Source organism: Crassostrea angulata, chromosome 6, assembly GCF_025612915.1.
Source record: "Crassostrea angulata isolate pt1a10 chromosome 6, ASM2561291v2, whole genome shotgun sequence".
In the NCBI taxonomy this organism is placed as follows: Eukaryota; Metazoa; Mollusca; class Bivalvia; order Ostreida; family Ostreidae; genus Magallana; species Magallana angulata.
This window is the reverse complement of record NC_069116.1, coordinates 12,458,651-12,484,073: the sequence shown is the minus strand read 5'-3', so window position 1 is coordinate 12,484,073 and position 25,423 is coordinate 12,458,651. Positions and strand designations below refer to the sequence as shown.

Genomic DNA, 25,423 nt, shown 5'->3' with positions numbered 1-25,423 from the left:
TTGTAATATGAAGATCATTATTGCTCCCGTTGTTCTTTTATATGTCATTACTGTATGATATACAAAAAATGTCCCTAAGGAATGATTTTTGAATGAATCTTTTCATAATGTTACGAGGAAAAACAGATTTGCTTTGAGTCACTTGTTGACTCGTTCACCGAGTGCAGCCGACAAATGAGACTTCGTATGGTGACGTGACGAAATGAACGTCAACGCTCTTCTGGTGACTTAGCTTTGGAATAAACGGCAATTTACATCGTTTTAACATCGTTCACACGAAGGACAAGTATGCGATATCCACTAACTGTAGCAAATATTAAACTCAGATTTCCATCTTTAACAAAAAACTGAATCAATATTTCAATAGCTCTTTTTAGAAATAGCGTTACATCCATCGAAGTTTATTTTTCCTTTCTATTTGAAGATATTTTTGAAGAGCATGCACATGACAGTCTCTGTGTATCATTTTCAGAAGAAAACAAATACAACTTAACAAGCAAATAGCATCGTTTTAAAAGTGTGGGGGGGGGGGGAGGGGGGGTTAGGGGGAGAGCTAGACTTATCTGAAATCTTGACCCCCCCAAAAAACTTATCCGCCAATCTGCAAAATCTTAATCCACGGGGTAAGGGGTTAGTACTTCTATTTAGATGTTGATTTTGGCGTATTACACTACATTTCTATATACTTCTAATAAAGTGGGGGGGGGGGGGGGGGGCTCCTTCAATATGTGCCCTGCCTTCCCCCCTTTAACACGTGCCTGCTTAATACGTGCAATATTACGCGATTAAATAATTACATATCAATGAAGAATCTTTACATCAAATACTTTAAACGATATACGTAGCCTACATGTATTTATATTTATTACAAGTGTATAATTTTTTTTCAACAATTCACTTTAACTGTTTTTATAAGAACGCAAAGAGCACAGTCCTAAATGAATTACCATAAATTGAAATCATTTGATTTTTAGAGATTTAAAAAAAAAATGATATTGTCTTGGGATGAGTCTTGAAAAAATGATTTGTCTGCACACGAAGGAAGAGGACAGAGGTCATTTTTATTTTTATTTTGCACCCCATGCAATATGTAAAATAGCAAAAGTAAACTTGACCTACATATTTTGATGTGTTTTTTTTTAAATAGCACGTGACAACTAAATAGCGACAGCTGGTGTTTCTCTGTTTTTCTAGACTTAGATTGTTTACAAACACAGCATAGTATATATAGGAACGGGCATCGGATAGTAAAACATTCAAAGCTTGACTTATAAAGTGATTCCAGAGGAAAATAAGTAAGTACATCTATAAACCGATCGTAGATTTAGAGGTAAAATGTTTTTGCATGTATAACAGTTAAAAAATCATATTGCCTATGATGCATTTATTTCTTTTTATAAATCATTTTACATGCATATAGTTGAAAATTTTACTTCTGCATCCATTAATATTGTTTTAAATACTAGTATCATCAGGGCTCTTGATTTATTATTAAATACAATTAATATAAAGCTGGTTTTATCTTGAATACAAGAATCAATTTTTCAATAAGTTTTTGAGAATTGGAAAAATGTTTATTTTCATGACTTGTTCGTAGAATAAAACCCTGACATTATGGACAGACGAGAGTTGAGGAATTACGTGGACATGCCACATTTCCACCCCGAGAAAAACGTCGTCAACGGTATCGACCTGTACAAGAATGGACGTCACATCCACGAGATCAGACACGAGTTTGAGAAGAGTCAACCACTGAGGATTCGAACCTACAGCACGGGGTCACAAGTGGAAGTCTCCACCCCCGTCGGATCCCCATCCACACCCTCGGGGTCTCTCAGCTCGATATTTCGGTGGACGTAATTGCTATTGAGATGGGCGTAATCGCTATTGAGATCAACGTGAATCGATATTGACATGAAAATACGCTATTGGACTATATTAAAAGAAGTGAGTGTGATGTACGTATAGCACGTTTGACGTGGACGCGTGAGACAAAAGTGATTGACGTTATGTATGTGTTTGTGAATGTACAATAAATGGTTCTAGAGATTGTAGATGAACAACGAAGTAACAGTCTTGATGACAGTTCATTATTGTGATACTATATAGTATGCAGTCATTTTGCATTCAGTGTTCTTGCTGGACTTTTGCAATTTATTATTGTTTTAATTTTTTTTACATGATTGTTTTGTTGATATTTATGTATCTTAAAATAAAGTTTTTAAATACACGACATCACGCCTATGGTTATCTCTCTGTAACAACATTATCTTTTGGTGTGTCGAGCCACTTAAGAAAAGTTTTCTGAGAGTATAATACAAAAATGTATGAATTTATCTAAGTACTTTGTAAAATTCATATCGTTTTCGCATATCATTTTTTATATTTATTTCTTTGATCAACATATCAGTTTCTAATGAGTTAATATTGAACTATATATTGTTTTACTATTTTACATATTGCATAAGGTGTAAAAGAAAAATAAGAATAACATCGTGTGCACGGACAAATTAAACTTTTGAGATTGTCAAGGCCAAACGAAATCATTAGTTAAATTCTCTGAAAATCATCAACAAATCAATAATGCTGATTCATTCATTTTTGATAGATGCGTTTTTTATGAACAGCATATGAGTTGTTGTAAAAGTGATTTGATACAAAAAAATACTAGTATGATATATCATGAATTTTTCTTACGTATTGTAATTGGAAGTAATCGACGAAAAGAATTTAAAATATTCGACTAAATTGACAAATGATCATTAAATCACGTAAACTTGCATGTATTACATTGGATTTCTTGTAGTAAAATAACAAAATGATGCTATGTGTATGCGATGCATAAATCCTAGAATTTCAAGTAAAAAGGAAAATGCCCACAATGTAAATGACCGTTTTTCAATAGAAGACCCTGAACTATACGTGTTGACGCTCATTCCGTCACGTCACCATAGTTTCACCCGTTGTCGGCTGCACTCATTGAACGAGTCAACAACTGACTCACAAACAGAGGTACATTGTATCCATTTTGTTAAGTAGAGTCGTTCCTCAGTGGCAGATTAAAATATACTATACAGTAAGTGAGCCATGTAGCAACTTCTAAGATTGAAATAAAATCGAAACTTATCGACCAATACAACCTGAAGACTCGATAATTTCAGAAAAAATGGTGATTAGCCATATAACTACATGTATATATTAAAGCAATATGAGCTGTATATATTTTAGAATTTTATTTTGGTTTAAAAACCTGTTAGAATGATAAGTCTGCATGTAACTTAAACTTTTATGATAAATAGGATCTGAAAAATCATTAATTTTTGTCAGAATAAAGATTTCTTTCCTTAGGAATTTACAGCAAATCAATTTTTGTACAGGATGACAGTAATTCAATTTTGTTTCAGTAAGGCTTCTTAACGGCGTTCCCCACAAAAATAAAGCTAACAGAAATATAAAAGCAATGATATTTTTGTCATTTTAGCAGGAAAATAACATTTTCGTAAAAAAGAATTGTCGCGTTGAAAATTGCAGCTCATATTGCTTTAACTGTCTAGTTTTAAAGGGATGTTGTTGTAAATGTTGCTGCATCATATTTTTTGCTATTCATGAAGTGAATACTGTAATGGATCTGAGGAGTTATACTGTAAATCTTGACGTGAACATATTTGTCTTTTACTAATTAACAATTTTGATTGTCAATGATTTCGTGATATATATACACACTTATTATCTTATAAATTTGAACATTTTTTACGTCTTTATGCCAACGTCTTCTTCTTATACCCTAAAAATGGCTACAACCATCCAGTCCTCCTCATTGTGAAGCATTTATTTTATCTCATTGAACGTGTTAGAGTAATAGGGTTATATAGCGAAATATAAAAGAAAGTGCACGTTCAACTTCACCAAATAAATTCATTTCATGATTATTCAAAAGTCAAGACCAGCGTAAATAAAATGCTGAGAATTTTGCTGTCTTTTCCATTCATGATAAAAGGTTGGACACTAGAATAGTTCACATTACACACTTCTAAAAGGTTTTAGACGTATATTCCAAATCTATCGCCATATTTATGTTCTCCATTGTTGTTTTCAACATTTGCTGTCATATGATGCTCGTCAGTATGTCTGAATGAATGAAACGATACATGTCCTTAAATTGCTTTCTTTTCACTTATATGTACATGTAGTATTTTATTACACTCTTTGTATGCTTTTGCAAAATAAATTCCTCGACGCGTCCATGTGATTCATATACTGTAATGCATATGCAAAGAAGAGTGATATTGTAATACTTTATAAGGTCCAGATTTACGTGGCAAAATGCATGAATTCTAAAATTGTTCGAATTTTAATACCTCTTACAACTTCTTATTGAAAAAAAGTTCAGTCTTACAAATTAGCCTTTCTTGATTATTGGTGAGCTGATTTTGCAGCTGCACGAGCTCGTAGTGAGTGTATTATTGTTGACTTGTTCATTAAGAGCAGACGAGAACATAGACATTCAACACAAACAGTTCAAGGTCTTATGGCGTCTCAGCCAGGCTGCACATCGCATTGCTAACATGGTTTACTCATATTTCAATCAACCAGCAAAACGTACTCAATAGATAAATGATGTTGAAGCAACTATCACATTCAGTATCACATAAAACACGCCTGAAAACTTCATAAACCTGAAGGGAGATGGGCTTTTTTTCCTGATATAATTTTGTTATATATCAATATCTAGTCAAAATTTGTCTGTACATTTCAAGGAGACCCTGCAAAATACTTTAGACAAAGTGCACGTTTTAACTAAAATTATCTATTATGCTCGCATAGCTGAGTCAAATGAGTACTCGTTGTTCCATTTAAAACTGGGTGTCTTTATCTTGCAATATAATGCTACTGTAATATAAAGCCTGCCTTTTCATAAAAACGTTTACATATTTTATTATCATAAAACATCCTATGATTACAATAGGATATAGTTTTGGTCACCTAATTGCCTTATGTTAATTTATTTAAACGAAACTATGAAAAGTCTTCATTTCTCATTTTAGAAACGTCTATTCTTTCCACGGATCAAAACACAGATCCATTCTGAAATATGTTCAGTAGAACCACCTTGAACGGTGATTTTATTTTTGAAAATTTAAATGTTTTTTATCTCGAGGTCAGGCAGAGAATTTTCAAAAGAAGTTGCTCTGTTTTTTCGACATTGGTAAAGCAATTTGTCTGTGCACACGAAAAGAGAGGGTAGAGGTCATTTTTATTTTCCGTATGCGATTCATTCAATTGGCAAACAACAGACAAAGAATGGATATGAGGACATGCATACATATTCAGATTATTCTAGCAAAATAAACAAGAGCTTTAATAACATGTTTTTCATTCACGAGACTACAGTGACAGCTGTGGTTTCTCTGTTTTTCTGGAATTAGATTGTTAACAAACATGGCGTGTTTCCTTTAAAAATGGGGAAAACGAAAACTACATTTAACCCGGAAAGCTATCGAGACATACCCGTTATAAAACTCTTCCAGACAATGAAAGTTTGGGGTGCCAAGCCATAATGACAGTTGCCATAGGAGGGTTTTTTAATCAGGTTTTTTTTTATAATCCATAGCTGATCCATTTTTCATAAATAATAAGATTCAGTGATAAACCAAATCGTTGAGTTAAAAGAAAATGAACTGATGATGATGTGACGAAATCTGTATCAATTTGTCTTTTACTAATTAACAATTTTTTATTATCGATGAGTTCATAACTAATAATCAGTCACGAAATCATTGACAATCAAAATATTAATTAGTAAAAGACAAATATGTTCACGTCAAGATTTACAGTATGATTCCTCAGATCTAATACAGTTTACCTAAATAGCAAAACCAAAAATATGGTGCAGCAACATTTACAACAACATCCATTTAAAACTTGACAGTTAATATATAGTTACTATGGCTCATCACCATTTTGTCTGAAATTATCGAGTCTTCAGGTTGTATTGGTCGATAGGTTTCTATGAGCTCATTTTGATTTTATTTCAATCTTAGAAGTTGCTACATGGCTCACTTACTGTATAGTATATTTTAATCTGCCAATGAGGAATGACTCTACTTAACAAAATGGATACTGCTATTTGTGAGTCAGTTGTTGACTCGTTCAATGAGTGCAGCCGACAACGGGAGAAACTATGGTGACGTGACGGAATGAGCGTCAACACGTATAGTTCAAGGTCTTCTGGTGTCACAGCTATTGAAAAACGGTCATTTACATTCTGTGCATCGTTCAAATATAGTATACATATGATATACAATAACTATTAATATAGCAACGAACATACTCAGCAATACTTCATGAACCTATATTATACTATTGATTCTACAGTGAGCTGTATCTTAAAAACAGAATTGAAATAATAGTGATATCCAGCGCATGCACATGGCAGTTTAGATGATAATTTGCCTGTCTATCATTTTACCAAAAGTATTGCAACATGATGCATGCAAAGTTTACGTGATTTAAAAACTGTTTGTCAATTTAGTAGAAAAATTTAAATTTTTTTACGTTGAATACGTCCAGTGCAAAAAAAAAAAATTGTGATATATCACCATTCGTTAACAGCAAAATGTGAATCACATTATTGATTTTTTAATGATTTTCAGAGAATCTAAAAAATGATTTCGTCTGGCCTTGACAATCTCAACAAAAGTTAAATAATTTGTCTGTGCACACGAAGGAAGAGAGCAGATGTCATTCTTATTTTTCTTTTACACCCCATGCAATATGTAAAATACCAAAAGTAAACATGGCCTCTATAAATTGATATAGGTTTTTTTTAAATAAGCACGTGATTACTTATAACTGACAGCTGGCGTTTCTCTGTTTTTCTAGACTGCGATTGTTTACAAACACAGCATAGTTTATATACATGTATAGGACGGGAATGGGGTCGTAAAACAGACTATGATAAGCTTGACTTATAACGTGATTCTAGAAGAAAAATTAAGTAAGCACATATCAAATGATGTAGATATAAACATAAAGATTTTCTTATAGTATTTTAACAGTTGAATTTTTTTTTACTATTCATATATTTCTTTTTATGAATCATTTTACATCTAGTCGTAGAATTTTGCAATGATTAGATCTAGAAAATGTTTATGATTGTGAAGGACTTTTGATTTATGAATAACCATTCTTTGTATATAGCTGTTTATATGTAAATTTATAAACAATGTTCTCTTGCAAATTTATTTATTTTCATAAATTTGATTTCAGAATAAGATTTCTGACATTATGGACAGACGAGAGCTGATGAATTACGTGGACATGCCACACTTCCACCCCGAGAAAAACGTCGTCAACGGCATCGACCTGTACAAGAATGGACGTCACATCCACGAGATCAGACACGAGTTTGAGAAGAACCAACCACTGTGGATTCGAACCTACAGCACGGGGTCACAAGAGGAAGTCTCCAACCCCGTCGGATCCCCATCCACATCCTCGGGGTCTCGATTTTTCGGTGGAAGTAATCGCTATTGAAATTAACGTAATCGCTAATGAGATCAACGTGAATCGCTATTGACATGAAAATACGCTATTGAGCTATTTTAAAACAAGTTGATGTGATGAACGTGAATGATTGAATGAATGAATGTTTATTTCTCTCAAACCATATCAATGGTACACGAGGTACAAAAAAAACAAAAATATTTACATGTACAAATGTACAAATGCATGGTCAAGTTAGGAAGAGTACAGAGTTAAATAAATCGAGCTAATATTTTTGTATCAAATATGGACAATTTTTTAATGAATCAATGTCATTGGTATTCATAAGGTTCTCACGATTGGTATTCACGATTCTTAGAAAATGTTAATGAACAACGAAGCTAAAGTGTGGAAGTAAATTTGTACTTCTGGTATGCAATATTTTTGTATTCTTTATTCAGTGTTTTTGCTGAACTTTTTTAATATTCCATTATCATGTTGTATTTGTTTGATAAACATGTTATTTTGATATATTAGAACCTTTTGAACAAGACCTTGGACTTTCAGTAGGATGTAACGATCTATTTCTTGCGTCAAAACCAGTTGAAATGAGCTGGTTTCAAGCAAAATATACACCGATTGCAGAGTGTTCACTCAAAAGCCAGACAAATCCTGTTATTTCAAAGAGCCATGGCCGAGCGGCCTACAATGAAATAGACAGGCCTACATCACATTGCCGTTTGACACAACCAACCAAAGTCCAAGCTCTTGTTAAAATGGTTCTATAATAAAGTTCCGTTACACAACAACAGTTATTTTTCTAAGAGGACAACATAAGTACGTGTATTATTGAAAGTTATTTTTTTGGTGTTCTGTTGAATTTACACCATATTTGTTAAATAATTCTTTCGTTTGATACCAGGTAAACATATCAATTACTTATTCCTCATTAGAATTATTGGAATTAAGTATATATCAAACTTAAGGAGGAATTGTAAACATTATCATTTATACACGAAGGCATTGGTTAATGGCATTGAAAACGAGTTTCCGTACTACACTGAGTCACTTAAATTTGTATAAAGGTCCAGCTTTCCACACAGCAAAAATATACTGCAATTGTATGCATTTTAGTTTGGGGTGCAGTGGGTTGAGTAACATAGCTCTTTTGGTTATTGTTGGACTGTTTCTGGTTGTGAGTCACTTGTTGACTCGTTCGTTCAGAGCAAACGAGATGAAGGACAGTTCAAGGTTTTTTGGTGTATCAGCGGTTATTTGCTACGTTCGCCAGAACTTCGATCTCAACGTGTGTAATACCAGTGGATTCAATGTAGCTAAATGATACAACACCTATTACTTTCAACATCACATAAAAAAAGATTTAAACACATTTGGGCCCTCCAAAGAAGTACGTTTTGGGGGGAGAGGTTTTTTATTCTCTTTTGAGAAGTGGATGGGCGTAACCTACATTGATCCTGTCCATTTCTCAAAAGAGAATAAGGAGGGTTTGTTTATCAAAAACATATATCTTCCCTCTAACAAAGTAAGTTTTGGGAAAATTGAACTTTTTATCAGTTTTCTGATATATTTTTGTTAAACATACATTTATAATTGCACATGTTTAAAAAAAAGGTGTCAATTTTACTTGGTTTACTTATTTGAATAATCAGGGGCTTTAAGTGTCCAGAACTTTTGATTTCTTTCAGTTATTGATTTGAGACAGTGTCCTTTTCTAGAATTAAAATAATGCTACCCTCATATTCAGATATAGATATAAATCTTAAAAGTATCATTAGAACCTTTAATATTAACTATATGGTGTAGTTTCTGTTACTTAATATTTAAGCATTTTTTTAATCTTCCAAACATCAGTATTTATTGAATAAACATATAAAATATCATCTGAGAACTATTCTTTAAACTATGAAAACATTCAAATACATATCCATTTCATAAAAGAAACTTCAGCTTGGATGTTGATTTGACTTTGAACAATTTGAAATTGTTTTAGTACAACAGTGCAGAAAAGTGTGAATTTTTTCTGCAATAATCCCTACAGCCTGCATGAATTATCAAAGAAAGCATTTGTATTATAAATCATTGAATTAATCATAAAGAGTAAGTAAAAGTAACAAAATTGTTGTTAATGTACATCAGTACGTTGAATAGAAGAGAAAGCCAATGTTTCGTTTGAGGCTGACGTCATTTCGTGCAGTTCGTAATATTTCATAAGTTGCTGGAGATTTTCCTAAGAACTAGAGGTGAAAATGTAAATATAATCGGTTGATCTTTTTTAATTTATATAAATCAGTATTTTTCTTTATTTGATATTTTTTGTTTTCCAATATTTTATATTTATTATAAACTTTTTTTTAAACAAGACCCCAACAATTATCTTTCTTAACAAGGAATATAAAATCTTGTAATCTGTTTATGATACTTTAGTGTGATATTTTATACCTCCACTGCATGAGTAATAATAAAATCGTAATGTATATGTATTAATAAATGGTAATGTATTCAGCTATACAATGACTAATGATTATATGTTGATAAATTAACGATCGATCTAGACTTTCTCAAAATTAAGAGCATGGATTGGCGTCATAATTATCTCTAGAATAGGTTGTATTAATTGTATTAACCTTCCATCTTTCCAAGAATTGGCTGTTAGTTCTCTTTAACATAGGGATCGACAATAACCACAATTTACATATTTTACTCACTTTCTACGGAAAGAGAGATTCAGAGAAATGAAAATAAAAATAGTTCAATTCTCTCTTTTGTGGTTCTTATGGGCTATGAAGGATAGCTATCATTGCAGAAAAAAATCACCCGCTGACACATGTTAATTATGTAATTGTTTTCTTCCTTCATACCCACATGAACTACAATCTACCTTTAATTAGATAGTATTTTGTGTATGTTATTAACTTACACCTATTTACAAACGTTATTATACTATAAAACTTTTATCTTAAAATTTATCTTAGCTGTTTACTTATTTACAAAAAACATACTACAAAGACTTTTTTCAGATGGCGCAGTATAGATGGAGTTTTAAATTCGTACGACGATCGGACTACATAATAAAACATCACATACTTAATATGCTAAAGCTTTATGCCTCGGTTTGTTACACCTTATAATAAGCATTACAAGATATCCACCTCTGTACTAGCAGAGAATTTGAAGGTACTTCACCAGTTTAAAAGACATTGGACCGCAGATATGAGAGATTTATCTAATAGAAGCGCCAGTATGCCACAAAACTGTAGTATTTTAACGAGGCCTTGGACTTTCAGTAGGATGGTAGGATGTAACTATCTATTTCTTGCGTCAACTCAAGTTAAAATGACGCTGGTTTCAAGCCAAATATACACCGAGGCATGGCTGAGTGGCCTACAATGAAATAGACAGGTCTACGTCACATTGCCAATTGACACAGCAACACAAAATCCAAGCTCTTGTTAAAATGGTTCTATTTAAAGATTCTTCAATATAAGTTTTTCAGTGCCATTGTAATTTATGTAATAAATTGTGGATAAAATACTTGCGGTTGAACTATATTTTTACATATATGTTTTTTTTTAACATTGATACAAAAAATTGTTATTTATATATTCATGAAATATTCTCGAGATGGCGTTAAATTAATAGGCAAGCAACATCATGAAAGATGAAAAGTTAAATTTATTTCAGAAACCATACACTTCGTGAACACTTAACAGAACATTGTAATAAGAGTCGTACAGGTTGACTTTTTGTCTGTCAACTACTTCATAACGAAGCGCTGAGCACTGGTTGCTCAGTGGTGAAAACTGGGGACACTGGTAGCAGAGGAGGACTGGGAAGCGGAGGAGGCGGATCCAGCCACCAGATGGGCGGGGTCGACAGGGATGGAACTGTTCGTCCAGGGGCGGGACACATTTTCTTGACCCATTTTATTCTTGATTTGATTTACAAATCGACCATTTTTGCAGACATCTATTCCATTCACGACGTTTCTTTCGGGATGGAAATGTGTCATTCCAATGTAGCTTCTAAATTCTCTCTGGTCCATGATCAAGTTTCTTTATATAAAGATAATTTTAAAAATTCATTTATAAATGGATTATTCATATTTTCAACAGTTTTGTTAGAATAAGAGGATTGCTATGGTAGCATATGACTGTCTCTGCGATCAATATGCAAATTTTTCTTTTTCTAGACTTATTATGTCCATGTACAAGGTACTTTGTCGACACACCAAAAACCAAAAAACTTATGTACATATGTCAATAAATATGTAAACGTGCAACATAATCAAGTCGACATGTAATTGATGTTATCGACTTTTGTCCCGTGTACATCTAAGTTATCTTACATGTATGCAAACACCGAATGCAATTGAATTATACAATGAAAACGTGCAACTTGCGACTTTCATAAATCACTTCGATTTTCGGTCGAAAAGCCTAAATAATGAATGATAGTAGCCTAATAATGAATCATTTTACATTTCTACCAAAAATAAACTCCATATAATAATATTAACATTATGCCACCATAGGTTGAAGATATTTTGATAGGCACAAATATTGTATAAAAGTACTTACTATATCAACAAGTACTGGTCAATGGAGAAAATACTTTAGGCTATGGTGTTTTGACGCGAATGTTTACGTAAATTGCATCACGGGATCAAAACGGCGGGAAGTTTGCAGGGGAGATAATCATACTTTTTAGGTGTGACCAACGATTTTTAAATGTTTAGAAATCTGAACAAATCCGCAGTTTTTGCATTTACATGTAAATAAAACCTGTTTAGACCTATTCAAAGACTTCAATACACTTCATCGACTCAAGCACTTCTGTCAGAGGAGGGCATGAAGTCGCTGGACAACTCATATAACCAATTAAAAATTCGAAATGCTAACGTTATGTATTTCAATTATTTTTTTAATATCACTTGAATGTCTAATATATATATATATAATAAAATGAATTGTGCAACATATGAAATGCTGTAAAAGAGAAGTGTACTGTGAAACAGTTGTCAAAGTCACATTGGCATGCAAACCATTCACAATACACGCACTTTCCTGATGCTTGAAATATTTGAGAGTCAAAATATCCAACACCCCTGACAAAGTTTACATCACAAATCACTAGCATCGTCAGCTCTGATTTTTTTTCGGGAAAGAAAATCCTTTTACGGATCCTGTAACTGGGGAGGGGGATCCAATGGTAGGAGAGGTGGGTTCTCCCTCCGATCCGGCGCTGAGGGTGCGAGGTTTGGCGCTAGGTATCCCGTGTAGCTGTTGGTCAAGTTCGTGTCTGATCTCGTGGATGTGTCGTCCATTCTTGTACAGGTCGATGCCGTTGACGACGTTTTTCTCGGGGTGGAAATGTGGCATGTCCACGTAATTCCTCAGCTCTCGTCTGTCCATGATTATCTAAATATGCCGACACTGCATATATGAATTAATTGCAATAGATGAAACTGTGGATATAAAATGATCTTATAATTATTTAAAATGCAAAAAGCATCTATGTACTACCGGATTCTTGTTAAATACATGTATGCGAAATATTTAACAATATTGTTTGATTTTGTAATATCTAACTTGTAAAAAGATTCTACAGTTCATTTTTTCTCCATAATATTTGCATTTTCCGGTGTTTTTTTTCTGTGATAGCACTACAAATCAATATTTTTATGTATAGTCCAATACCTTTCATCAATGAATATTTTGATATTTAATCGTACAATTGCTGCAAATTGAATAATTTAAGTAATAAGAAACCATTCTTAAATATTATGAGGTGATCAAATACAATCGGGCGTGATCAAATATATCATAAAGCAAAATAAAGTATTTGATCATCCCGACTGTATTTGATAACCTTTTAATACAAAGGAAAACATTTTCTTCTCTACAATAACCATAAAATACTTACATGTTTACAAGTTCTATATCCCTTGCTTAAACTATTGAAGCCGGTGGGTTGCGGCTTTTTTTTATATCTAGGGGCTAATTGGCGGGAGGGAAAAAAAAGTTGCGCAAACGCAATTATTTATGGCTCCTAAACTTAACGAACTGTAAATTCTGTTGTGCTAAAAGTATCGGCCAAGGCTAATTTCAAACAAATAATTGTCAGAGCAAGTATTTAACGATGAACGGTCATGGCTCCTCGAGCTTTTCCCTCGCACATTAAGGTCCACGACCGATTCCATCTGTTTCCCACAAACAAAAGTTTGATTGATGACAATAAGATAAATTGTTGTGCTGTACAACTATGAATTTAAAGACGAAGATCACTCAATGATACACAGAACCTCACATAGAGTTTAATGGAGATTGGAAGCAACTTTCATGACTTTTCCCAACATAAGGAAGTTTTTATTTTTTTTTACATTGATATACTACTCGTAACAGACAATGATTGTGATGATAGGATGTCAATAAACTCCCAAACGTGATTTGACAATGAAAAAAAAATCTAACGATGCGTTTTAATATCATGTTGTTTAATGAACATAAAATGCACAAGACATGGATTTCAGAGTTCAATATGAGAAATAAAGAATGCTCTAAAATCAGCAACTGTCTACAGTATATCACTTTTTGTAAGCATTGTCACATGACAAAGTTGTATGACACAATTTTTTCAGGGGAAATATTTCAGTGACAACCAAGAGCAACACTTCTGATACAGAAAGGCACATTGATTCTTTAAAATATACCAAAACAAATCTATTACTATTTTTGGGGTTTGTACCAAAGTTTTTATGAAGATAGTGATATAAATGAATATGTCCCATATCTATCTATTGAGAGAGTAGAGATATGCACCAGCATTTAGACATGTACAGATGTAGACAATATGCACCAAGAGAAAATAACGCTCAAAGAAAAATTGAGCAAGCAAAAATTTCATGTACAGAACAAGTATAATCTTGGGTTAATACAATAATAAATACATTTGAAAGCTCAAACACAAGTACACAGGAATCAATTGTGACATAAACAATCAAAAAGTGAGTCAGAATAAAAATTGTAGGGTGAAAAAACCCATCCCTGTGTGACGCCAATCTGTGACTGGAATGTGACTCTCTACTATCACAACATAACGAGTCCCAGAATCAAGAGCATACACTTGGGTCAGGATTTCAACACACTTATAAATTTCTTATTTACTATAAATGACACATGACATTTGTAATTACCAGTAACATAAATGAGAAAGTTCTTTACAATAGTGTACGAATTCTGACAAGTCTCGTATCGCTTGCTGATTCTGGGGCTTGAAGAGCCTTTAGTCTGTAAATATTTTAAGAATTGCATCATGTCTAAGAATAAAGCACAATGCTACCTCTCAATAAAAACCGGTTTTCACTGATATTTGTACATATAAATTGCAATTTGGAGTAATAGTGGAGAGTATTATTAATATCCCTAAGAATACTTTTTATTTCCTATATATCTACAACCATTCACAGAAAGATGTGATACTATGGTAAAATTAATTGTACCTGCACCAGTAGAGGACTAATCAGACCTTCAATCCCACTGAATACTATTCATATGGACTTCAATAAATCTAATCATAACACCTCATACATGTACAACTTGTTTATCAGAATTGATGAATAGGTAAAGAAGAGAAAATACATATGTATATACATTCAAAATAATGGTATTCTTCATGTAAAGAAATCTCTCCATCAATACCAGTTATACATAGTAAACATTATAACAGATCTCTAATCTAAGAAATTCATGACCTTTTCAGTGACAACAATAGGTTAACTTTTAGTTTTGTAAGTTTGATTATGGATTTTATTATGACCAGAACAGTAAGGAAATTTTCTAATACATGTACCATATTTCATCATCTCTCTAAAGGTGAGGCATGACATTTTACTGAGGTATATATTTAGACTACAAGTACCTCAAATATACATGTACCTGTTTATACATAACATACATATATCCAATTAAAACATTTTGGCACAAGTGCATGCTTTAGACAGTAGTCTCATTTAAAATTCTGCTTTAAAATTGCCTATAATATATTCAAATTCACTCCCCCTCCCCCATCCTTCAGAAAAAAATTATAAGGTTTAATTTACCTATTGTCCAAGTTTCAGAAATATCTAATAAAAGATTAATGAATTTTTTTTGAACAATTTTAAGATCAAGGGCAGATTTGTAGATGCAAAAAATAACTCTTGTTAACAATCATCAACTGCCCACTAATACTTGTTTTAGGTATTGTATAACCCCTGCATCTTTCAGCAAGGTCATGTGATCCACCCCGGGGAATTCCTTGTGGTAGATGGGTTGTTTCTGCTGCTTCTGCCAGTTGAGACAGGCCCGTAGACTACGAACATTCACCGTACCGTCTCCATTGTCTGGGATGATTTTTGGCTGAGAGTCGAACCAACTTGATTTATCATACATTAAGACACCTGAAATTATTGTCATAAGCCACTGAGTTACAATCACTTTAATATTATAAAACCATTCTCATTATTTTGAACAACCCTGAATACATTTTTATATGCAGTGCTTTAGTAAAATAAGACTACTGTAGACTCCTAATTAAATGCGTGGAATTAATATTCATGTAAAATCGCAAAAAGCACATATTGCGGATATTATGATCTCCCTTTTATTTTCAAACAGATGTAAAATAAATGAAACTATGATAAAAAAAATTCCGCATTTTACATTCTAGCGATTTAATACAAAACAATTGAATCAGATTTAAGTACTCAAGTAAAATAAAGAATTTACAGTATCTACAAAAGTCTTTTAAGATACTTTATCCCTTAAATGCATTTGTATGGGATCGTGAATTATACTCAAATACTCAAATGCATATTCAATTTCTCCTTTACCATATAAATGGTACATGTGGTAATGTCATCATTGAAAAATATGTGGGATGCACTTAGATTAACACTTGAGTATTGTGACATTCCAAATTCTGGACAAACCTGGAGTCTTGACGTTGATGCCATGGAGGCAGTGAACTTTGATCCCTGGGGGCGTGAGGTCACGGATTAGATTGACTGTGTCTTGCCTCATGTACCAGCCATCCATGTAGTTAATATCCTGGAAGAACTGCTTGTAGTCGTTGACCGTGTAGTTCCTCTCTGGCTGCATGACCAGAATCTCGTCCGGACCCCACGCCTTGTCAGACGGCATCAACCAGGCGGAACTGGGCATGCTCCGCTGCTCCTCCCGAACCTTGATTGGTTTTACAAATACAACTCCAAGACTATCACCTGTAAATACACAGGAAAAGGCTCTCTGAATCTTACCGTAAGTCATTATGACCCCTCAAGGTAGTGATGTAGCTCTGAAATCAAGTTTCAATTAATGTGATCTATCACTAAGTATTCATTTCCCTTGTTATGGATTGTTAAATGGCAGAACTATTTACATTCAAAGAGAAATAACTCTCAAAAGAATACACTGAATAGATAAAGAAGGCTTCAGAGATAAATTACTCATGTTGAAACATTCTACTTATAACCAATATTTATATACATGTAGTTGGATTTTTATTGGTATTCATAAAAATTATACTGATTGGATTTTCGAAAGAATTCAATACATCAAATAACATAATATGAATCAATTTTTAAAGTTGAAAATTATTTTGTTTTAGTTTAAGCTTTTTTTTTTTTAAGGTTAAAATCAGTGTGCATACCGGAAGCAAAGAGGCGGAGTGGCTTGATGGCCCCCACCCAGACCCCGGCCAGACTGATGTGGGCCTCTAGGTACTTGTCCTTCCAGGCCTGGGACATCTGGTTGTAGAAGTAGAGAGAGGTCGGGTTCCCCATACTGTGGGCCAGTAAGATAACCCGCGTGTTGTTGTTAATGCGATATGTCTCCTCAACCAATGCCTTCATTTTTTGGTATAGCTCTTTAAACTCATCTTTGAAAATACAGGCATATATATCAGTTAATTTAACAATTATCCTGTCTTTCTAACAACAGTATCAGTATAAACTCAAAACCTAATAGTATGGTTTGTCTGTTAATTTAATAGTTTAATGTTTTTAAATTTTCCTAAACATAAGACATTAAATTTTGTCAGATCTGAAGTTTCTTCATAGCCAGGGAAAAAACCCTAAAATAACTGTGAAGACAATTCTCACTTGGTGCTTTCCTGAAGTCGAAGGGGACCCCTCGGACGGACACACCCCTCTTGTACCCCCAGGATACCATGGCATTCACAATGGGGGCAAAGTAAGAGGCTGAAGAAGAGAAAAAAAAAGCATATTAGCAACTCAAAAGATGACAAAGCAATGGCTACAATTTACTCTGATAAACAGAGACTACATCAAATGTGCAAGTTTCTAAATGTACACGTACATTTGTATAACTAAATCTCCATTTAAATTTACAAAAGAATATTACCAGTACTTCAGAACACAATCACCGCATACAGAAAACTTTATACAGAAAACCTTAGTATACTAGTATATAGACAAAATGTAAAAATCAAGATTAAGATTCCTCGCCAAACCAAAATTTTATTTGATGGATTAATAAAGAATTTTTTTTTTAAAACAATTTCAGAAAACAGAGACCTATATCGGCTTTCAAATCTTTTTGCCAAAGTGGGTATGGTCAAGTTCATGATTTTTAAATTAAAATTAATGTTCAATAAAAAATTTATAAACTTGACCAGAGTGAGACCCTCTTTTTGTACAGGAACAGTTTAGTTACAATTGGGATCCGTTCAAATTTAAGATTATCCAATTTTTCTTAAATTTCAGTGTTATTTCTTGTTAAATTAATGCAAATATTAAATGCGAATTACAGTTCACTTGTAGATTTTATATGTAGGTTTAAATATTATCTACAACTCTTAATTTTTATTTTCATAAATATTTTTTTATCAAAAGTATTTTACATTTTATTTGGTCATCTTTGACATGTATTTATAGATAATTGTACTGTACATCTATTGATTCCAAATTTTTAGCTCTAAATATTCTGTTCCCAGTTTCTATTAAAGATACAAAAAAATTCATAAAAATGATTGAAAGCCAATATTGGTGTCATTTTTGTATAATTACTTTTCAAAAATGATTTTTATCGATCAATCAAATAATGCACTGGTGTGTTGAGCCACCTTAAAAATTAATCCATTTTAACAATATCTGATCCTGAGCAATGTTCAATAATTCTAAATTATCCTGATTTTTTTATTCGTACTATAAATATGCCTTTTATATGGACAAATTTAATTAGTCTTGAAGCGTTAATATTACACACAGCTACTCATCATCCTGCTTGGCTAAGTGGCTCCATGGAGACCTAGTACCTAAAGATTAAGAAGATTGAGCCACCGATGGACCTGTACAACTGGTTTTTTTTTTAATTTTATCTCAACTTGTATACTGTATTTATTCCATTTTATCCATTGTGGCCAAAATTGCAATAACTTTGTAAAATGCATGGATGCCATTAAAAAAATTCTTTTTTCTTTATTTCATGTATTAAGTTTGAAGGATAAATAACATTTAATTGATGAAAAAATACTTTGAGGCTGAGGATTGGAGAACCTTAATCCATGTCATGACATTGTGACCTGATTGTGTCTAAATGAAATAACAAACACTTCATTGACATGTCACAACAAGGATATCATTGAAGCCACTTGTGTATTATAGTACATACCCATTGACTTAATGAGTAAGGGACACGACTAGAAGTATCCACTGATAGTGAGACAAATGTTCATATGACTCTCCACTCTAACTTAATATTTGTCAAGGTTTTGTGGTGAGTTTGGGCTAAACACATTAGGATATTTGGATTTTATCTTAATATATAAAAATCAGGAAACCCAGGCCAGTGTTTGAAGTCATACTTTATACAATTGAACATTTGCTAAACAGGTGTATCAGAATAAGAGAAATGATGTACATACAATCTATTTTTAATCATTACATTTTAATGGAAAAACGGTTCAATTGCATCATGGTCTATAAATACTTCTCTGATACCATAACCACTCAGCAAACAGTTAGGAGATTTTCAGCTTGGAATTACATAATTAACAACATGCAGAAATATCCATGTTTACAATGCATGATTTACAGGGGCTATAAACTCAATGGTTTCCCAGTGTTGTTTGTTACAAGGAGGGGCTATCTAATACGGTTTTATACATCTATATCTGATCCACACTTAACCAAGAAAGGAATTTCAACATCTAAATGTGTTACTAATTTTTATCTCTCTTATGCTATATCTCTGTCAGTGGCTACATTGAGTAGTTTTTTTTCTAATCTGAGGACCCCACTGACATGCATGTCCATGTAAACTGGGATACTCTCTGAGACATTTGCTGTATTTCCTTGTTTTCTGAGATACAAGAATCATCATACATATACTTGTAGTACATATAATCTGAGGTACCCTTTGACATTAATTGTATTCAATATTTTATATCTAAGTCAACATGGGTGTAATCTGAGCTTCCCTCTGACATGCAGGTTCACACAATCTATGGTAATTTCTGAGGTGAGGTCAATGTAAAATCAGGTATCCTGCCATACAGGTACAAATTATATGAGGTACCCTATGACATGCAGGTAAGTGCAATCCGAAGGTACCATGCATCACGGTAAGTATGAACATGTCATCTGAAGTGCCCTCTGCCATAAAGGTCAATTTATTTTTAGGTACCCTCTGAGTCTCCGACTTGAAGATCCATTTACTCTGAGGTACCTCAGAACCAAAAGACCATATACTCTGAGGTACCTTCTGATATGCATGTATACTCTACTGTATCTGCAGACTTTAATAGCCTTGTTACATTCGTTGACCATTACTTACTAACAGACAGCTGGGACGGGTCCAGCCACTCTACAGTGGATGTTCCCCCGAAGTTGCTGATTCTGATGTCTACCCCCGGGGTGTTACTGGTCGTGTGGGTAGTCCTGTTGTACACTAACCTGGAATACAAAACAACACAGTCATGAAAGTAATAAATTAAATAACATGCACCATAGGCTTCATATGCATCTCAATCGCTAAAGTAATAAATTTGTTTTGCAGAAATTTATTCCAAAAGCATACTTCATATTGTCTGTGAAGCAGTCAATGACAACAGGGGCCAACTCCTCCAAGTTTAACCACAGGCTGAAGTAGTCAGCGGTCTTCTTGACACACAGGGAATGGGGAGTAACCGTCTTATTAAGCTTGGCTTCAAACTGGGTTCCTCCATCACCAGGAACTGAAATAAGACAACTAAGTGCTAATAATGTTCTCCATTGATCCTTATTTAATTTGATCACATTTTAAAGACCAAACATAACAAGAGGCCCATGGGCCACATCGCTCACCTGAGGAACAATGGGTATGATAAAATCAGCTTAATGAAGTCATAATACAAACAATCTGGACAATGTACAATAATACATGTAGATCCTGTAAAAATAAAATCCATTTTCCCCCCTGGATATTCTTATGTTTATAATCATTAGTCCCTTTTCTAACAGGATGATTTTATAGTCATAACACATGTTGAGTATTGAAGTCCTCAAAAAGATCCTTTACAATTGTTTATATATGGGATATTAAGCTACATCAAACTCTGAACCTTCTTGTGAGGCCGAAGAATTGTCCTGGAGCCAAAGTCTTAACAATTATAAAGAATCATCTGGCTGATTAGTTTCTGAGAAGAAGATTTTAAAAGATTTACTCTACATATTCCTTTGTAAAACTTTAACACCCCCCCCCCAATGTGGCCTCACCCTACCCCAAGGGATCATGTTTTCACAACTTTGAATCTACACTACCTGAGGATACTTCAACACAAGTTTCAGCTTTCCTGGCTGTTTAGTTTCTGAGAAGAAAATATTTAAAGATTTACTCTATATATTCCTATGTACAACTTCGACCCCCCATTGTGCCTCACCCTACCCCCAGGGATCATGAATTTCACAACTTTGAATCTACACTGCCTGAGGATGCTTCCACACGAGTTTCAGCTTTCCTGGCTGATTAGTTTTTGAGAAGAAGATTTTCAAAGATTTACTCTATATATTCCTATGTAAAACTTCGACCCCCCATTGTGGCCCCACCCTACCCCTGGGGGTTATGATTTTCACAACTTTGAATCTACACTGCCTGAGGATGCTTCCACACAAGTTTCAGTTTTCCTGGCTGATTAGTTTCTGAGAAGAAGAATTTTAAAGATTTACTCTATATATTCCTATGTAAAACTTCGACCCTCCATTGTGCCCCACCCTACCCCCAGGGATCATGATTTTCACAACTTTGAATCTACACTACCTCAGGATGCTTCCACATAAGTTTCAGCTTTCCTGGCTGATTAGTTTCTGAGAAGAAGATTTTTAAAGATTTACTCTATATATTCCTATGTAAAACTTCGACCCCCCCCCATTGTGGCCCCACCCTACCCCCGGGGGTCATGAATTTCACAACTTTGAATCTACACTACCTGAGGATGCTTCCACACAAGTTTCAGCTTTACTGGCTTTCTGGTTCTTGAGAAGAAGATTTTTGAAAATTTCTCGAAATTTTTCATTAATTTCTAATTATCTCCCCTTGAAAACGAGCGTGGCCCTTAATTTTCACAACTTTGAATCCCCTTTGCCTAAGGATGATTTGTGCCAAGTTTGGTTGAAATTGGCCCAGTAGTTCTTGAGAAGATGTTGAAAATGTGAAAAGTTTACGGACAGACAGACAGACGGACAGACAGACAGATGGACGACAGACAAAATGTGATCAGAATAGCTCACTTGAGCTTTCAGCTCAGGTGAGCTAAAAACGCTTCAAATGCAAGCTCAAACAGCTTAATTAGTTCCTACCACAATTTGTTAAAACTGTTGGTTTTTAGATATCCTCATTTTACAAAAATTATATCTCTGTTATATTTTACTCACAATTTTTATTTGCTTTGTTAGAAATAATAAATTACATGCTAACTGATTAATATTTACAACAATGATGTCATAGGCAGTACAATTTTTGTAAACAGCACAAATTAAAGGGGCATGGTCACTATTTGGGTCAAATTTTATTTTTTCTATTTTTATTGTTTATAATGCTTTACTAATACATTTCTAATGATCAACCAAAATTTGAGTGTCAGTTGTAGAGTTAAAAGCAACTTTAAGCAAGATACAGAGTTGCTATCTGCCATGTTTTTGGGTACTTTGGTTCATTGCTGTATACCTGTTAATGTTCTTTTTTAAGCTGATTTTTCTATCTGCTACAGTAGTCTGTACTGAACATAGATAAACTGTAATTTAACAATTCTTAGTATTTGCCAAATTCATTTTAGGTCTGAACCTAGAATTTTCTTTTTAACACTCAAGAGTTAACAAAAACATGACCTGAGCTTTGCTTGCATAACAAAGAATTGGGATCTCTGTGTCTTGCTTAAAACTCCAAGACTTACACTTGATATAATCCCCAAAGGGTCTCATTGGAATCCAAGGGTCAGCTCTTAGTACACCAAGGCTACCCTTAGGAACTCCAAGGATACTCAAAATCCCAAGGAACCCCAATGATAGAAATTAATAAACAGTGGTACCCCAGGAGTATCGTTGAAATCAATGGTCACCACAAGGTACCCCAATGATAGAAATTAATAACTATTGATTCCCAAGGGGTTTCATTGGAATCAAAGGGTTGTCAACTGGTACCCCAAGGATACTGTAGGAACCCAAAGGATACCCCAAGGAAACACATAGATACCCAAATGATAAAAATTAATAACCATTGATACCCCAGCCCCTGAGGGGTCTCATTGGGATCCAAGGATCACCCTTTGGTACCCCAAAGAACCCAAATGAATCCCAAGGATACCCATGAGAACCCCAAGGATACTCCTGAGAACCCCATAGATACCTCAATCATGGAAAGTAAATTTGATAACCGAGGCCGGTCTCATTAAAAATATGGATCTGTATTATTAGGGTATTCTTGGAGTTCCTTGGGATATCCCTGGGGTTCTTAGAGGTGTGTCTGGGATACCAATGAGTCACCAGGGGGAATGCTGGAGAAAACGTACCCAGGAGAAAACGTACCCAATTTATAGGGTACGTTTTCTCCTGGAGAACGTTTTGGAGAAACGTACCCGGGTACTTCTATCATTTACAATTATATGTATAAAGATATTATTCATAAAACGAATATATTTCTATACATCTATGCATTGAAATATGCGTTAAAGTAGCATTTGAAAATTATTTAATATGTCCAACCCCTTTAAAATTATAAAGTAATAAATTCATATATTTATAAAATTCATTCATTTCTGTATATTTATCATTAAGTACTATTAAGTAGTATAATTAATTAATTCTCCTGGAGAAAACTTACCCTAGAGATTGGGTATGTTTTCTCCTAGGTACGTTTTCTCCTGGGTACCTTTTTATTCTGATACCTCCAGGGGTATCAAGAGTTTTAATTTTGTATTATTTAATTAAGGTATCCTTGGGGTTCTATGGTGTATCAAGAGTTATAAATCTGTATTATTAAGGTATCTTTGGGGTTCCTTTGGGTATCCATGTGGTATCCTTCGAGTACCAAAGGGTGACCCTTGCACCCTAATGAGACCCCTTGGGTATCAATAGTTATTCATTTCTATCATTGGGGTATCTTTGGGGTAAAAAGATGTGCCGATTGGAAATGCCTTACTGAGGCATTGTAATGATTAAACACTGACTGGAGAATAAATTTTGAACAAAATTCTGACCATGCCCCTTAAATGCCTAAAGAAATGCCACAATTAGTTACATTTAATAATCTAATTGTATCAACATATGAATAAGCTCGTTTTACCAGGTTTTTAAAATTCTTTTGACTAGTATTCTCTATATTAATTTCCTCTTGTTTGACTTCGAATTATCTCTTTTATGTTACGGAAAATGGTATTTTGCAATTCTTGTTTCCTAATTCTAAACTTAATTAAAAAATTTCAGCCTCAATGGTCCTATAAAAACAAACCCAGGAAGAAAACCCAATAAATAAATGAAGTTACACAACTAATACTAGTAAATTAACAAATAATCATGAGACACTCTGGAAAGGCATTCCTATAAACAAGTTAATCATTTTTTATCAGGACATATTAACCAACTAAATACAATCGTCTCCCGTCATTTTGATGATAGAAATGGGGATAGAAATTATCACCACGACAGAGATAATTCGAGATTTGTCATGTTTGATAATGGAAAAAGACGTTTTAACTGTTAAAGAATATATACATTAAAGAAAGTTTCAAACATAAATTTTGGCACATTATAACTTCACATTACACTGATATTACCCCTTATACGATCACAAACACACGATGCAAACTGTAGATGCATATTAAAAATGAAATCGAAATTACCAAACATTATTTATAAATTTGTGATAAGTACAAATAAATATACATTATTTCACGATACGATGACTTACCTAAAATAACTGGATTTAAAATTTTACAGTGGACATCAGAAAAAATAAACAACGTAAATACAATTTTGATCAAAACACCACACGTTTTTGTTGACATTTTTTCACTACCCAACTCGTTCGATCATGTGACGACGGGATACGAAATACTATAACAGTAAGCCGGATCTGACGGAGAAGAATTTTCCCGAAATAGTAATCAAAGGCAGTGAAATGTTTCAGGCCCAAAGCTCGCTTGACAAAAGTTGACACTATTATAATATTCAGTAGATATAGGATAAATTAAAATTATACTATATCATAGTCAAATATCATTAACTGAGCTTGGTGCCTGCGGTTTAGGCGGCCCACGACGGGGGGGGGGGGGGGTCCAACCTCGCCATTTATCCTAACCCCCTCCTCTCCCTTTATATCTTTTACAGCTTACGACTTCAAACTTTTCTTTTTTGTTGGTTTTTTCTTTTGCATGCATATATCTTCCA

General features: G+C 33.7%; 2 protein-coding genes and 1 long non-coding RNA gene across 3 annotated transcripts; 1 reads left to right on the top strand and 2 right to left on the bottom strand.

Moving 5' to 3' along the window:
- The first annotated feature begins 7,275 nt into the window (after nt 1–7,275).
- Nucleotides 7,276–7,551, top strand: LOC128190069 (uncharacterized). The gene has a single exon (XM_052861976.1). The coding sequence runs from the start codon at nt 7,288–7,290 to the stop codon at nt 7,534–7,536; it is 249 nt and encodes an 82-aa protein (XP_052717936.1). The 5' UTR covers nt 7,276–7,287; the 3' UTR covers nt 7,537–7,551.
- A 3,609-nt stretch (nt 7,552–11,160) lies between these two features.
- LOC128188766 (uncharacterized) lies at nt 11,161–12,642 on the bottom strand. Its single transcript, XR_008244186.1, has 2 exons — nt 12,084–12,642; nt 11,161–11,558 (listed from the first exon to the last, which is right to left on the bottom strand). It is a non-coding gene; the product is annotated as an uncharacterized LOC128188766 (long non-coding RNA).
- Nucleotides 12,643–13,982: 1,340 nt separating this feature from the next.
- On the bottom strand, nt 13,983–25,082 carry LOC128188765 (phospholipase A2 group XV-like). The gene is made up of 7 exons (XM_052860018.1): nt 24,945–25,082; nt 20,583–20,739; nt 20,340–20,458; nt 17,645–17,743; nt 17,194–17,421; nt 16,475–16,765; nt 13,983–15,943 (listed from the first exon to the last, which is right to left on the bottom strand). The coding sequence occupies exons 1-7, from the start codon at nt 25,039–25,041 to the stop codon at nt 15,717–15,719; spliced, it is 1,218 nt and encodes a 405-aa protein (XP_052715978.1). The 5' UTR covers nt 25,042–25,082; the 3' UTR covers nt 13,983–15,716.
- Between the last annotated feature and the right edge of the window lie 341 nt (nt 25,083–25,423).

Bases quoted from the DNA above. Each gene is read 5' to 3' on its own strand.
- LOC128190069 (XM_052861976.1), top strand. From the start codon at position 7,288: ATGGACAGACGAGAGCTGATGAATTACGTGGACATGCCACACTTCCAC.
- LOC128188765 (XM_052860018.1), bottom strand. From the start codon at position 25,041: ATGTCAACAAAAACGTGTGGTGTTTTGATCAAAATTGTATTTACGTTG. The intron at 20,459-20,582 runs GTATGCTTTTGG...TTTGTATTCCAG, and splicing joins TGCTTCACAGACAATATGAA to GTTAGTGTACAACAGGACTA. The intron at 16,766-17,193 runs GTATGCACACTG...GTGTATTTACAG, and splicing joins ACTCCGCCTCTTTGCTTCCG to GTGATAGTCTTGGAGTTGTA.